The sequence below is a fragment of the Mya arenaria genome, chromosome 1 (assembly GCF_026914265.1).
Source record: "Mya arenaria isolate MELC-2E11 chromosome 1, ASM2691426v1".
Taxonomy (NCBI): domain Eukaryota; kingdom Metazoa; phylum Mollusca; class Bivalvia; order Myida; family Myidae; genus Mya; species Mya arenaria.
Window position 1 is genome coordinate 37949479 of NC_069122.1, and position 17592 is coordinate 37967070.

Sequence of the window (17592 nt, forward strand, 5' to 3'; positions counted from 1 at the left end):
AGCTAGGCGAACACAAACCAAACACTATTCATTTATAGTTTTAAGTAAATGCCAGCAGCTGTGCATGTACAAAACAACTGAATTTCATCTCGTTATGCCGAGAAGTCGAAATTCCAGAAAAAGCTTTTAGAAATATTCAATTGAGTCAGTTTGTGTAGCTGTGTAATAACAATATTTATTTTTGAACGTCCAAGATTTAAAGTATTCACCAGGGCTCAACATCTCATTACAAGAATTAAATATTTACTAAATATCCTCTAGTTAATAATTAACTGCTGATATGAAAGCAAACATTCTCGGTTTCGCGCCCAGACAAGATGCGATACCACAACTTCCTTTTTCAGGAATTGGTAACAAGACACGGTGTCTCTAATTGACCACGGTGAAGATATTGGTTCTGTCGAGAAGTTGCGTGTTGTCTTTATGGATGCAATCCCGAAGCCCATCAACCAAGTGTTGATGTTTGGCGATTTCGAATATTCCTAAAAGCCAGGAAGTCTTTAGAGCTGCTTGCGCCAACTCAAGATGCATTCATGTCTCACAATAATAAAACAGATTATCGAGCAATGATCTAGAAGAAAGCAGCTGATGCAAGAGGACCCGAAATATATAGGCTGTTGGGTTTTAGAATCGTGTGTATCAAAAACCATTTTGGATGAGCAAACCCTAAGGACCTTTCTCCTGTTTACATTTGTTTCAATGTGGATACACCATAAAATACAATACACAAAGTCGCAAATGTTATAAGTCTGGGAAGATTCGCATGTTTGAATATAAATGTGAGGCATTAGGATGTGTGAATTCTGTTGGGAATGAAGATAACTGAATATTTTGGGAAGTCCATAGTTTGCTGACATTATTTTTGGTGATTAACTGTACATATATAAAACACATATTGCATCAATGAAAATCTTTGGTTGTACGTTTTAGAGATACTTAGGAGTTCGTTTTATAAAGATGTGGAAAGATGTGTTTTGGCATTTGATATTTAACCATTGTGTGTTATATATTAATTAACGTGTCCTCGGATCAGGCTCTTTTGCGTAATTCAGTGCTTTGATAACAAATAACTTTGCATTTTTGATGGAATAGATCTGGTGAAGCACGTTTTCATACCTACATAACAAAGAAACGGCGACTACAATAATTTATGTGAGGTTTTTGAAACTGATAAATAAGCACATTTTATTTAATATATACAATCGGTTTAAATGCACCTTTTGGCCTTTTGATCTCTTAAAAACCATTCTTTCAACGTTAAGTTAATTTTTACAAATGTGATGGCTGTTGGGCATTATCATATATGCAAACGCAAGTCATATTTTCCGAGGAAGACTATTACTTTACCACGTTTTGTTTCCTAGAAAACACACAAAGTATCCGTTTTGGTATTTTATGCGAAAATGAAATACTTATTAATGTGATTAAGCATGTGTTCTAGAGGTTTAGACGGAATATAATCATATTAGTGTGCTAATCAGTCGTCTGTGCCAGTCATTGAATATCATTATGTCGTGCTTGATTTGGGTTAGCTATGTGTAGACCAGTGTAGTTATTTTAAAGTTGCAGCCACTATCATTTCATCGTTGAAATATAAATGAAAGCACGACAAACTCTCCTAGATCTTGATCTAGCGTAATCATGAATAATTGGACGATCGGAAATGCAGAAATGGTGTGCATTGGTCGGATAAATCAGGATCCAATCTACGCCATTACTCTTAGAATTTGATTTTGAATTGAACCTGCCTTTTAACAATTAAAGAATTACACCTTTTTGATGCCGCCTGTTCAAGGGCGCCATTTTTTCAGACTTAAATCCCGAAGCGATTTGTGGATATCACAGACTTGTTTTGTAAATTTGGTTTGATGCCGCAGGATTTTTTTGTAAAAGCTTCTCTTGGGCTTCAAACGGCTGACGAACATATCTTACTTATGGCTTAAGCAATATTTTAAGTGACTTTATACTGTCAGCTAGATTTCTCTTTTGGTGAATATATTAAGGTTCAATTCATCATCCTTTTTGTCCAAATCAGCGCTGTTAAAGAGACTCGTTCGTATGTTTTTACCCAAACGTTGTTATTTTTCTGAAAGACGCATATAACCGCTTAACCTTCAAATAACGTATTTTTCCTCTTTTAATAAGGCATTTGATGAATCAGATCTTATACGACTGTTTAAAGGCAAGATAATTTGAACATATGTCAAGCGTTGTTTTAGTTGTAATATTTTGTTTTTCGTGTGTGTGTGTGTGGGGGGGGGGGGGGGCTGTGCTTTAAAGTTCATATGTGTATAGTGTATAGTGACTTTAATTGAAATACTTAACTTGTTATGTCTTGCTCATTACAGAATGGACTGTCAGCGGATAAAAGGCCAAAGTACATGGACACCCGTGATCTATCATACTTTAAAGACCTGATGCTAGTTGCTATAGACGAGGTTTGAAGAATTTGCGTTCTTAAATGAAATTGTTTTAATCATAAAAAGCTATATAAATAACCAAATGAATGCCGTATCTTTAAAAAAATAACGATCTTGCATTCGTAAATCGAAAACACTTCAAAACAAAATAATCCGAACACATATGAAGTTTTTATTCTACCGTCGTTTTAAGATAAACTTCATAACGTTCGCTGCGTTTTTAAACATAGAATTTTGATGGATGATCTATATGATTAATCTATACTGTATTATTCTTCTGCACATAATGTAGGTCATACCTAACGTGACAATGATTCACATACAGATAAGCAGGAACGATTAATTTGTCTACTCTTTAACATGTGCCAATCAATAAACATTTTACACACATGTTCGAAATCAACTTTTTTTCTATACACATGTACACAATAAACATATTCTTTATACACATGTGCACAATCATTATCGTCCCTATTAACATATTATATGAACACTTTGGAATACGGGATGTCCAAATGCGTTCCATTATAAGATCGTCTATTTAAGCACAATCAAAGAATAAACAATGGCCACAATTCATGAACAATAGTAATATATGCACAAAACAAAATACCGACACTGTTGTTGATTTATGTTGTCATTAATTCTGTATAACGTAATTTCGGATGATGAACATGCGCAGTAAAACCAAAAAGCGCTTTGTCCATGCATATTTTGTCTGTTTGAGGTGTCACTTATCCAAGATATATTTGCTTTCGAGACAGTTGTTGTCAATTCCTTTGTTATAAATTAGCAAATTAAGGAGGGTTACTTTCTCCACATGCAAGTATTTTTGCAATTCTGTCGACCAAACTAGTTTGATGAAACTCTAATCGATCAGTGACGCAAAGATTTGTTGATTCATATTATGTATATAAGTCAGTCATATCAAATTTAAACAAACCTAAACTTGTACGTTTCAGTTCTTGTTTAGATCGTAGAGCTCATTTACAAAGCAGTTCTCAAGTTATGAATTGATCGGGGAAAAACTGTTTACACGTAGATGGTCTCTTATAGTTGTTGTACAATTAGTATTCATGTCTCCTCTTGATTGCTTGATCGTATTACCCTTTGGTACATGCAATTATATTATCATTCAACGCACGATTTATCACAAAACAAAACTGGAGAAAAGTCCCATGACACCACTCCGACACCACCCCCTTATATCCGTGCACAGAATAATTAAGTAATAAATATTTATAGAACATTAATTACTTATCGGATACATCACATAATACATCATAAATGTGTTCTTGAAAACATGAAATGTACGAAGGCCATAAAAACGTAGATCGTCTGTAAAAAGTTATTAATCAATGACGTCTTCTTTATATATCATTTGATGATTAAATAAAAAAAATCTTTTAAAGATGATGTAGGAACAATATACTAAATGTAGCGTATGAGTGTTTTGACAATTTAACGGAGCACACGCTATTAAATCGGTGTGTATATACATGGTTTTATGATTAAAAACACCACAATATACATTTTATAATTTTTTATATGTTTAAAATAGTTTGCCATCAATTGTCGTGGATATTTTCTTCCACATCGGCTTAAGAAAAAGTAAAAGTAGTCACTATGGCACATTACTTTTGCTGGTATCAATGTTCTGTATAACTTTTAACATGAAACAATACTCTTATTAGAAGTTTTCGTTTGTTTAATGATAAAGGAAAGTACATTGAACTGAAGAATTTTGGAGAAGACACGGCATCAACATGATACATAAAGTTTTGATTAGGACCTATTCATTTTTTAAAGAATTTATACACCAGGTTAAACAAATGATTAATGACATGAAAATATCGGATGGATTATGAACAGGGCGGTTAGGATAACAATATACAATGGAATAGAATATGGACGAGCCAAGTTCCCGAATTACTCACCTCCGGGTCATGTCTCGTTCAGTGTGTCGATTGCTTCGCAGTGTCGTTAAATATACGTGTAAATGGCTTTAATGCTGGTCGACCAATATATTTTACCAGTTTCATTTAAATCTTTATTCACTATTAAGGTTATAAACATTATATTATTATCATATTGATATGCTGAATACAGTTGTTGTCTTATGATTTGTCCATTTGTTTAATAATTTAATTGATTTTATTTATTTTTCTTAATTTCGATCATGGGCCATTTGCTCATTATTAAATATGTATTTACAAGCGTATGTATTCCCTATAATAGGTATACAACAGAGAAAATATTTCAAAGTTGATGCATTTAGAAAAGTATATTGAATCATAAAGATACAGTTGTTAACATTGTGATATAGATAAACCTATTTATAAATATGCTTCGCCATACATGTATACATAAGCTATTGTATTATGTTATGTAAAAATTTGATCAAGGGTCATATTGGCATATTTCAAATATGTAATGTGTTGTGTGTTGCTTTTGAATAAACTTTCTTCTTCTTCTTCTACACAAACACCACTGGTCTTTGCAGAAAGCAGGATAAGTAGATTGCGGATTCGCCCGATACACTTTTTTGCCTCTATGCTTCGTTGTGTATCGTATTGCGATTTGGCTAAATCTTGCAATCATAAATGATAAATCAGGAAATTTGATTGGTCCCGCAAGGAAACTACTCCAGAAATCTGACTCTAACATATGCACAGACTTAAAAACCAATTTTAACCTTAGAACATAGTATTCTGATAAAAGTTCGTATTGGATTCGGATCAATATTTGTTTTAAAATCAGCGTCGTACGCAACACACTCGCGGAAACAACTGAAAATACATTTATATTCATGAGTATTTAATTGTTACACTCGATTTCATTTGAAGAAGAGTTTTCTCCCCTGCATCATTCATATGTTTACAAACTAGACTTTGTCAGTCAATTTTCCAACGATATATATATATATATATATATATATATATATATATATATATATATATATATATATATATATATATATATATAGTGTAAAAGAAGAAAGTAACGTGGTTGCCGACGATGACTAGCCATTTAACGGTACATTATGTATAAGTAGCCTTGTTATTCAGCCAAAAGAACACTGCTTAATGAGGATGCTTGTTGTCATTTTTGTATGCAACCTTGCGAATACACTTGGTCATTTGTTTTGCCTGATTGTGACGAAAGTTGATAGCTTATTGAATCCCAACCAGATCCTGTTACTGGATTCCACTTTCGATTTCCATATATAAGTTGCCTTGTTCTCACAGCTGTTCATAGTTATAAATTGCTGACGTGTAGATATTTGTTGCTAACGAAAATAGTCTTTCTCGTCCAACTTTCATAAGATATTATTAAACAAGAAGCCAGTAACAGAATAGAAGTTGGTAAAACGGTGTCTGGTTCTGTTACATATTTATCTTTCAAAGGCTCAAACCTGACTATAAACCAACGTACTCATGGGACAATCTTAGAACACAACATATATGGTTGTATGTCCTAGATTGGCCGCAAATGAGATAAGCGCTCTTTTTAAGACGCTTAATTGTTTTTTGGCAGGACCTTTTTCGCTTTTCAAGTCATGAAAGAATACTTAACTGCGCTATATACGGATACAAATTCTGACATCAACGACTAATTTGTTCCAATACATATATATTACGCATTCAAGAATTACCAGGGCACGTATTCTGAACAATTAAAAATGAATGAAATTTTATCTTTCGTTTAGGAACTAAATGAAATTATATTGATGAAAGACATATTTGTTTTTTTTTGCTTTGTTAAATGAAGTTGTTGTGAGTAACACAGGTAAGTGAAATATCATTCTTAAAGTGACACTCTTATTCAAAAGCAATACATACACATGTGTAACAAACATCAATTTTGACTGATTAACCTTTAACTACTTACTAAATAATGCATTTATGGAAAATATTTTTTACTGATATTAACAAGATTGTAACCGTTTATTTTAAAGCAGAAAGCGCAAAAAATATTAAATGATTGGTGAATGCTAAAAGATTTACTGTGGTCTACTATAGTTGCATAAGATAGAAATACCGTGTTCTATGCTCATTTCTTTCAATTTAAACTCGGTATCCTTCATAAGAACCATTGTGTTCGACATTAATTCATTCTTTTTGGAATATTAAAACAATATTATTAATTAAGGTAAATCTTGTCTAGGAGTACATACAAACGAGTGTTCCCGAATTAGATCCTGCAGTATTTAAAGTGACTGTCTCAATATTCAAGGAACTTTAAACAATCTCTTTTTTTGATTTAAAACTTACCACTTAATAAGAATTTCTAGAAATGCACTACTATTAAGGATATGTAAAATGAATTATAGTTAGCATATTGCATAACAATTAACGACAGTTTTTAATGTTGTTTTTTATTTGAAATGAAATCGGGAGTGAACTATTATTTCAATGTTTAAGGGTAAAACAGTGTGTTTGCAATATTTGTATCATTAACATTTTCTTTTCCCTCCACATAATTCTTTCGCAAATAAATTATAAGTAGTATTGGGTCATCAGGTCTCAAATTAAATATTACTGTACATCTTATGCTTTAAGTTTTACTCCCAAAATACACATTTTTTTACATCTTACACCTTATCCTCAAATGAAGCAAAAATAATACTGGAACATCAGGCTTCCAAATTCATATCATTGTTCATCTTATACCATAACGTCCAATGATGTCAAACTAATATGGGATCACCAAGAATGAAATTTTTTTTTTACATCTTACACCTTATGTTCATGATACCCTAAGATATGAGGTTACCGGAATTCCAAATTTCTGATTAGTGTACATCGTATACTTCAGGTGTTAATAACACTAGAAAATAGAATGCCATCAGGTTTCCAAATTTCACATTATTGCACGTCGAATACTTTGAGTTTGTTGTTTCAGCTCATTGACGAGGGTATTATTAATCCTGATATATTGGCAAAACCTGAACCCGCAACAGAAGTGCCGATGACGGAGAATAAGCGCGCTGTGCTGAAGCTATGCATCCGCCGGAATCAACAGGGAGGATTCGTGGCCAAACCTTGCTGGAAGTCGTCTGGTAGGTGAACTTTGTGTAATCTTATTGTTATGAAGTTGGGTATCTGCTTTACGTCATAATCCGATTGTGTTAGTGCTCTCCTTTTTAGAACATTATAAGTTGAAGGAAAACTATCAAAACCCCAAATGCTATATGTTTCCACAAGCGTAGTAGTTACATTCTTTAAAAGCCTTGTGTGTATGAGCTTATTCAAATTTTACGAAAGAAGATTTGATTAATGTTGGCTCAATAACCATTTGCATGTAAACACAAAACTTTGTGTCATTATTTTATTTAACATCTTTCTTTTTTGAAAGGATATCATTCTGAAGCCACAAAACATTGTTGAATGGAAAGTCTGACACATTTTTAAAACAAAACATGTTGCCGAAAGACTTTGCCAAAAATGAAAACGGATTTTTTGCACACAATACGCATTCGTAAAATTTGCTCAAATATTTCTTACACCGAAACTTGTTGCGATAGATGATTTCTCTACCCTTGGAAATGATTGTCACTTGAAACTCCATTAAAAAGACGTTTTAAAACGTATCATTTTTTTGCCGTCCCTATACACTTTGCCTTGGTATTGTTGAAGGCCCTTTAATAGTTTTTCCCATATATTTAAACTACTTTATAAGTTTAACGCGTGATTAATCTCCATAATTTCCCGTTAAGCAAAGCTGATAGCTGAATGAAACCCATACCGGCTTTAAGTAGACCATCATCATTTGCATTCGTATTTAGTTTTTAACTACAGTACTATGCTCAATTACGGCACTCCAGAATGAGGTATCCCCGCCATCTATTAACTGTAGAGCGTTAAAAGTAACATAAGAATTAAAGTTTTACTCATTTTGTGTTCGTGAATCAATCTAAGTTAATTATTAAATTGAATACTTAAAGATCCTCGATTTACATTTTCCCAGGCAAAATGGCAATCACAAACACAAAATTTGTAAGACAAACATATCTAACGATCAGCTTCCATACTACTTTTTTGCATTATGTTACTCGCTTAACATTTATTTTAGACATCCATCATCTTTTAAGTGTTAAATGTAGTTATTTAGGTGTCTGATCTTTTCGAACCATTGGATATGTCTTAATGAATATTGGATCCTATTGAACCGATTTAGCAAATTGTGTTTAACATTATTAATATGCATCACAATTTGTAAAAAGAGGTATATTTACATCAAACTTCATTGCTTCCCCTTCAACCGACATTGTGCCCCTATAAGATGTAGCAAGTGCTCTTTTATGGTTTTCCTCCAAGGATGTATCGTCAATTCTTGATGGTGTAAAAATAGCAATTAATTTAATTGTTCTATATTAAAATATTGTCATTCTTATTGAACTAAAATCAATAATACGCTTTATTTGCACTTTGTAAAAACACATGTAAAATTAAAACAAAACGGAGTACTTTGAATTTGACAATTAGTTCCAAAAGATAAAGTGTTTTTATCAGTTTCTGTGTTTGATTTTAGAAACGTTGAACTTTCCGTTTCAGCTTAAAATCAGATATATGTGGTAAGAGAACATGATGTTTGGAATGATGTTTTCATAATGTTATTATGACTGGTAACACCATTACAGCTCCTGCACACAATTATGATTTAAGGGCATTATGCCTACCCTCCACCCATTCATTTTAACGTCTTAAATGTCTTAGTAGACATAATGGGCCGATTGTATAGAACTTAACTGATAAGATGAATAGATTAAATGTGATTTACGACATCATTCTTAACCTTTAAACGCGAAATATTGGATAATATGTTTATATATTTCATTTGTTTCAATATGAACAAATACCGCTGTAAAGCTGTCTTAAAATCGTTTAAGAAATAAAGCAGGTTTCCAGTGCATTACACCATTGTAAATGTTCTGAAAGTCATGGGGTCGTATTCAGAAAGCATGTGAGTGAAGAAAATCCATTTGATTAAAAACTTTGTTTTTAAAGCTGATTTTGATGAAAACTAACAAGGTTTTTGCACTATAAAGATAAAAAAGCAAGAAAATAGTCATAATCATAAAATAATATGACAATAAATTGATTTTTAAGCTTTGGCTAAATTTGGAAAGGGTTTACTAAGTTGATGTTTTTACAAATGAGCTTTATGAGTACTGACTTTTAACCATCGGCCCAATATGTTGGTGATGGCAAAGGCTACAATACGATTCAATGTCGTCAAGTTGTCGGAGCTGTGATTGGTATTATTTTAGTTCTTGTTTTAATTTTCTTCAGTCCGTTTTAAAGCACCGAATTTATTTGTTTGTGTGTAGAAAATGTTAAATAATATAATACCATTATAAATGATTCTGAATTATGTTACATTATGTTGTTTGTAGAATATCACTTAAATATGTTTTTGATCACCGCATGTCAGTTTCTGATATGAGTGTATGATGATAATCTATTCTGAGTTTTGATCTGGGTGCATTCTTGCTTTGTCATTCTAAACAGCCATAATTTCTTAACAGGCTCGTTTTCGACTTAAAACGGCGCCGTTTGTCTAGGTTATATGCAAAGTCCATAATCAGTTTCGTAAAAGTAATCTGGGATGGTGGTCTATTTCCCAGACTGTTATTTTTTTTTAAACAGCCGAAGCCAACGTCGTTCATATTTATTATCGTTTTTATAAACAATAAGTTTTTTCCTCGTTAAAATTTCCTCTTTTGAAATAAAAACACAATGAGAGTGTTTGTTCTTTAACGTCATTTTCATATCTTCGAGTATGCTTTTGATACAAAAAAGTAGAGTCATATTTCCTATTTTCTGTTTTTATCACTACCAAGAATACGTTAAAATTTATTCATTAATAATACAACATCATCATAGTCTGGAACTTTAATCGAAAAGGGAGGTTCAATTATGTTTCCAAAATTGAAAAAGCAAATTATACGCAATCAAAGGTTATTAAATGTTACGAAAAAATGCGAAAATTAAACAACGCCAATTCTGCGGACACAAGCTCATTTGGCAATTAACAGTGTTTTAAGACTTTGAGAAAAATATGTCCTTATGAGAAACATTAGCATCTATTTACTTTGTTTAAAAAACACACTGAAAAATTTCGTTTTCATTCAAAATAGTTTATAACCAAATAATATCATTGCACGCTTATTGCACGCTTGTGTACAATTTTCTTGAACTGACTATTGTGACAAGTGATTTTGCAATCCGCGTTTATATTTGAGCATTCATTTAATGTCATAACATCTTCCGCTTGTGCACTGACGTTTTATCGCACTGATATCAAATGTCCTTATTATTTGAACAGTAACATTGAAGAGGAATACCGATTGTTATAAGATAAATGGTCAGGTGACATATTTTATCACTACAATTAAAGTTTCATAATCTTAACGTTCCAGGAAAATTTCTTATCTTAAACAATAACGGGCTTGGCTTACTGTGTACACACCCATTTGCCACGTTTGTGAACAATGAAATCCATTTAACGTAGAAAATAAATTTTCTCAAATGTGCATGATTTGTCACAGAAGGATAGTTTGCATGGTTTAGTCCCATATACGACAACATACGACGAAAATGATTAATTCATTAAAATTAATAGATGCAATAACTTATATCAAAATCGATGATGAATACTTAAGTGCATGTTTGTGCCGATGTAATTAAACAAACAGAGCTTGAAACTTAATATGATTTCATTCTTATTTTTTTCCTCATTAAGCTTGTTGAGATAATACGATTTTAGTCGATTTAGCCTACATTGCATTGCTTAGTCGATGCTCTATTGAAATGAACAAAGTTTAAGTAGAGTTCAAAAAACGTTATTCTAATAGTGCTTGTTTAAAGAATATATGCTTAATTGAATACTCAAATTGTATTGCTCACTGACATTGACTTTCAATGTACTGACCCCGACATGAACTTATAAATTATATTGAATTCTAAATGATAATAATTCAATTGAAAACACAGATACAAACACAGTGAATTAAGAATGATTTCGCAGCATAAGGTTCAGGCCAAGCAGTCATTTAACGAGGACACAAACGTTACAAACAAAATTTGCATTACAATATCTTTAAGCCCATTGTTTTTGTTTTTTATTCATGATCATCGACTGCTTATCTAAGATTATTATATATGTAATATACTAGATCAATGAACACGTATTTCAAAATATAATATTTCATATTCAAGATCATCGAACGCATATTCAAGAATATAATATTTCATATTCAGGAAGATCAAACGCTTATTTTTGGCGGTAGCTGGTGAGTTCTGACGTTGTAATAATATGCTTAATGGATCATCTTTTACATATTCATATCTTTGTTTTCTTACTCATTGTACTTCTTTCACTCTGTACCAATTATAAGCCCAGTTTGCAACGTATCAATGTCATGATGTAAAAGTGCAGTTTTTAGCTTCAGACACTGATCTTAATTATTTTAATATCAAATTACATATATAACATTTTATTTACATTGACCTATTGTTCAGAACTTTGTTAAAGTTTACAACGTGATTAACGAGGTCATTGTTAACACATGAATGTATTTGTTATAATCAGCTCATATTTAAATCAAACAGGTACTGCTGAAATATATATTGTCAAAATATAGGTCACGTATGAATCCATTAAACTTCTAGAGCAGTAATGACAATTGGACATGAATTTGACAATTGACAACGATAGTTTTTCTGTAAAGTTGTTGGTCAAAATAAAGTTCTGATCAATCGGCCAAATATTTACATTTTATCAAGTATCTATTCAGAAAGGCGGGGAGCTTGAAAGCATTTTGTCACATGAATCGAAGCAATTATATTATCTTTTCACTCTCTATTATGATATCAATGCAAATATACATAAACTTTGGCCACACCAAATTGATGTCTTTGTTATCGGATTTAATTATCCGCGCCGGTTTTTTTTCAGTTGAAACTATGTATTTAATTCTAAAAGGTATCCATGCGCACATAGAAATCAATATGAAATAAGAATGTTGATGCGGATACATTTTCATAAGCCTGTATTCGAAGATGAGTAAATCAAAAACATTTTATGAAGTGTATCCTTAAACTATTGATTAAAACCATTAAATCAAAGACAGTAAATGTAGAATCGAATAATTTAATGGAAACACAAACGGTTATCAATATCAGACACGCACACACAGTGGTGTTACTTTATGAAGTCGATGTCTTTGAAATGGATTTAGTTCAACTGGTTTTAAACTAGGTTTGCAAATGGAAATGTGAATTCTTCATATAATTTAGCAGAATAGTATAACAGATGTATATCACCGTTCTCAAACAATTAGCTTCACCGGTAATCTTTGTCTTTCCTTTTTTACCATAAAGTAGAGGAGCACAATCGTTCAGTTTGATATGAATTAGTAGTGCTCATAGCAGATTTCTAGGCAACTGCAAGTGTGAATCATTGGAATGCTGTTGCACAATAGGCATCCCTTTATTATTCGGACATGTGTTTGTTTCCCTGTGAAGCAACAGTTCTCATATGAATTCCCATGCCAAAACATAATAAGTAGTCCAATTCTTAATTCGACAGTATGTTGTTGTTTTTGTTTTAAATCGGCCATGTGAAACATCTGTTCATCATTTACACATTATAGGTAAAACTCAAAAAAAAAGCTTTAACAGACACCTCCTTTAGTCTTGTATGTCTTATACTATATTTATTTCTATGGTTTATGATTTGCTTTAAAATACTTTTTTAGTGAAAGGATAGGAAAAGTGTGTTATATGAATTTCAACTACCAATATCAAAAATGTTGGTACCATCGGCGGAGCTTATTATCGCGACGGATTTGATTAACGATAATAGGTATGCGTTTGCTAATACAAAATGTCGTAAAAACATCTAGCCTTCATTATTTGTACTAGATGCACAAGGAGACTATTATAGAAACTCAACACACTATGTAAAATGGGTAAAATGTGTCATGAAAGATATTTGAGTTTTTTGGATAAGTTTAAATATGCCGGAAAAAATCAGTTTTACCATTCTAATGCAATTAAGCATTTGTACTGGAACAATACCATTCACACAACACTGACTAAAATCTGAAGTCATTTTTACTCGAATCATGTGAAACTGCCTAAATTACTCATAATGTCGAGTGTGGGTATGAAATAATGCGATTACAATAATAAGGCTGCATTCTTTAAAAAAATAATGAAATATAAGACATTAGCTCGCTTCAAACTAACGCTTAAGAAACCATCAGATAACATAACATCGATTTGGTATGGCCTTAGATCCCAGAATACTGAACTAGGATTTGCTCATACATCACCATATGCTGTGTCGAAACAGGCTTAAATAGCATGACTTTATAATTTGCAGATGCACAAAATATACCTCCTCAGTTGTTTCATATACTGCATGCAGATGATTTACTTTGCTACCGTCAATTATATTCACTCATGAACATTAAATATGCTTTTATTTATTCAACTGCTGAAAGTAACACCTGATGAATAAAATGTTTAACATTCCAGTACAACTATTTCGAGGTATTTCTATCATCGCCAATGTATTGTTATTATAAACTTACATATTTTTGCTTTAAATCGATTTCCCTAACCTATATGTCTTTTCAAGACGTCTAAGGTTGTATTCACGGGCCTTTTCACAAAGGTCAAGGTCTAAGGTTAAATTGTAAAACCTTAAAAAAGCTTCGCTTAACAAAACATGACTATAGTTTTTACAATGTGTTGTTTACCCTTTTACACATGTCATATGATTAAGACTAATTTCAGATCGTTGTTCTTGTCTGGGTACATATCTTCAAAATAACAGAATTTGCCAAGAAATCATTTGTTAACTATCTCTTAATCTTATATAATTTAATTAAAACTTGCAAACTCTAAAAAATGTTAACCGGAAGAAATCTTGGAATTTTTGTTTTAGTCATTTCTACAAATCTTTTATGGATTGTGACAGCGAGAAAACGAACTTAAATGAGGATTGTGAAAAAGGTTATCCACGCGAAACTGCGCAGTAATTACTAGGCATAAAATAGTTTAAATTTTCAAATTGATCAACTGAATTGTAATGCTTCAATGTCATTACCCGTACGAAGTGTAAGGTGACAATTTTCTCTCAAAAAATCTCATATCTTCAGACGACAATCCGTAATTAAAATTTTATCGGATCATGATTTCGGTTACCAAGTCTGAATTCGGTAGGAGTTTCATTATTTTTCCTTCCGTTTCAGCCTGTTTTCTATCAAAGTCAGGCAAACTATTGTGATCAATTTCGAGGGGTTCTATTTAAACAGATTGGACTTAATGGAAATGCATCCAACAGGATTATCGTTGACATCAGGAATGGTTTTGACATCGTCATTAACATGCGTTCCTGTTGACCTTTTCCGTAGAGAATGAAATGGTAATAGTAAAAACAATTATCGACCACGGACTGGCTAAGAAACGTTTGAAAAAATGACAACATTCGTAAATATTTCGTTCTTTGACCCATTAAACCGATATACATGTAAGCATTTGTCAATTAATGAGCGATTCAGAACATAATTATTTTAAACCAAATCAGGAAACAAGATATATTGCTGTGATAACCTATACTTAAAAATTACATTTCTTCTCCGGCTGTTTAGCTTCGTAACATAGGTATATTTTTTATTTTTTATAACACTTTCATTAGTTTTAAAAGAGAAATCGACTATTACCTTTACTTTGGTATATTAGTTTGTAAGTTTAAAATACAAGTCGATGGTTGTCAACCTGTTTTGTGAAAACATTTGAGCATGTCGTGCTCTGCTCATAATGAGTAAATGTGTATATATCAGCAAACGTTGTTTTTGTTTGGATTCTTTCCATACTGTATTATTTATGTTTTCATGTTTAGTACTTTGTATACCGCATAAAATGGCCAAATGTATTGATGTATGCCTTTTTGCCTGAATTCTTTGCATTGAAGATGTTATTCTGACATGTAATTTCATGTTGACTACTGTTGAAGCCCATATCGTAGGTACTGATGATGTTATCGTGTAATATTGTCGACTTGGTAAATGTTGACTTGACGATTTACAACCTGGAATGTTGCGAAGGTTTGTCCGCGAATTAAATGAATGTTACGACTTAAATATCAGCGCTAAACAAAGTTAAGCGGTGACTATATAGAAATCACGCGCATCGCACGTCCGTCTGGTCGACTACTGTTCCGACCATAACCTGAACTATTGATGTATAAGCCTGACGGGTGACAGTAGTTTGTCCATATCCTGAACTATTGATGTATAAGCCTGACGGATGACAGTAGTTTGCATCTGATTAATAACTTGGTTATTCAAGGTAGGATTCGGAAATAATTTCACTTTGTATTTTAACTGAAGGTTCGAATAGTTGTAGGTGTATCCTACATGAATATCTTTGAAAACAGAAATGGTTATCTCCAATATCTCCAATATCACTCTAAGATCACATATCGCCTTCAAGATCTGTGCGCGCTTTGGATCAGTTTTGTAATATTTTTGGCTTACTAATACCATATATAGCTAAATTCCCAAATATTTGGACAAAAATGACCATCGTTAAAAGATGACACCTGGGTTCTTAAGCTTCAATGTGCTCTTGAATATCAGTTTAAAACTTAGACTGATTTGTGATTTGTAGCTTCCATCATGTAAAATATATACTTATATATTGGTTAAGTTAAGTTATTGCATTGTGTAAGCAATATAATCATGTGAAAAGGCGGGATGTGGGGCAATCCATCACCTTTTTCATATTTAAAGTTTTTTATCGTCAAAACAAATTCAAAACACTATTTGGACTTCATTGATGTTAGGCATACCAGATTTGTCGACAAAATTTTAACAATTTATGTTAATATAACTCTTCAAGTCGACATAAATCAAATCGACCTGAGCTCATGATCACAGTATCAGTGTACACGATAAACGATTCCATAACTTACATAATGTATGCTTTATTGAAACAAAACCGTTATATTCGAAAAATATTTTTATTTTCTATTGCAGGGAGACATTAACGCCATCTTTCCAAAATCATCGTTTTGAGGCGTGGATGGAAATGCATATGTGAGAAGTAACAGGACCACCAAAATATGTTTTAACTGATTCAGAAAATTGAACCAATTTGATTTAGACGTTAAGCCATTTGGACTGCTAGTATTGTTTTACAAAATGTGTATGCAAAATGTTTTCAATTGTCAGAAGTTCGTACCCGTATTGTAGATGTTATAAGAATTCGCGGACGCGCACTAGTTTTAAACACAAATTACACATTAATGACACAAAATCTAATATCTTAAAGAAAGCCTACTGCAAAAAATACATATAGTGACCTAATAGATAATTAATGTTAAGCTTTCAAAATCATTTAAAAGTATGAATCAAAATATCAGAATAATATGCATTATATCAAAAACTGGTGCCGGTTTTGATCTACTGTCACCAACTGTATAATATACATTTAGTGTCCAAAAAGTCTTTAATTATACATGGAAAATACTTGTTTTATGCTTTCAAACACATTATTCATCTAACATATCACATAAGAAATGGAATAATACAGTCGGTGTTTGTGATGTTTTTATCTGTTTGTTTTAACAATTCAAAGTAGAATTAGAACTCGACTATTGTTTATTTTCGGCCCATCTATGTACCATTATATAATCTAAAGTTTAAAATAAATATCGAACCAAAGGTGTTAATTTATTTTTTAATTTTCCTTGGTTCGGAATGCATTCTTTAATGTACTGTGGATTTCAATTTTATATTATTTCAAATGTGAAAGAAAATGTTGAAGCTTATGCAAATTAAAAATTCGACCTTTTACATATATCGTATATATTTTGCACGACAAGTGCTCTTTTCAATTAGTCATAACGTAAGTATTTTAGCACCATAAACAAAATCTCAAAATTCCGAGACACTCTAGCATACATGTTGCACCTATACGGCATAGATTGATCCTCGGTGGTGTATATTTATATATGATAGGTTATTTTATTGATTCCGTTCGTTTAAAAGATATTTATCAGTGAACTTAAAGCGATAATTCGCTGATTCGATAAAGTTTAGCGCGTTTTGCTATCCAAACAAAAATTAACGCTCACATAGCTGGGAACCAAT

At 32.0% G+C, this 17592-nt stretch overlaps 1 protein-coding gene across 4 annotated transcripts in view; it reads left to right on the forward strand.

The window, feature by feature from the left end:
• LOC128238164 (uncharacterized) overlaps positions 1 to 17163 on the forward strand; it is a 41592-nt gene extending 24429 nt beyond the window's left edge. Inside the window, exons 3-7 of one of the 4 annotated variants that reach the window (XM_052953802.1) lie at positions 2349 to 2438; positions 7326 to 7482; positions 8978 to 8997; positions 11687 to 11718; positions 16477 to 17163. In XM_052953802.1, the coding sequence (XP_052809762.1) occupies positions 2349 to 2438; positions 7326 to 7482; positions 8978 to 8982 (252 nt within the window). In that variant the 3' untranslated portion in view covers positions 8983 to 8997; positions 11687 to 11718; positions 16477 to 17163. The remainder of the gene's footprint in view (positions 1 to 2348; positions 2439 to 7325; positions 7483 to 8977; positions 8998 to 11686; positions 11719 to 16476) is intronic. The other 3 variants (XM_052953793.1, XM_052953779.1, XM_052953785.1) reach the window with 3 other exon arrangements.
• Positions 17164 to 17592: the final 429 nt, after the last annotated feature.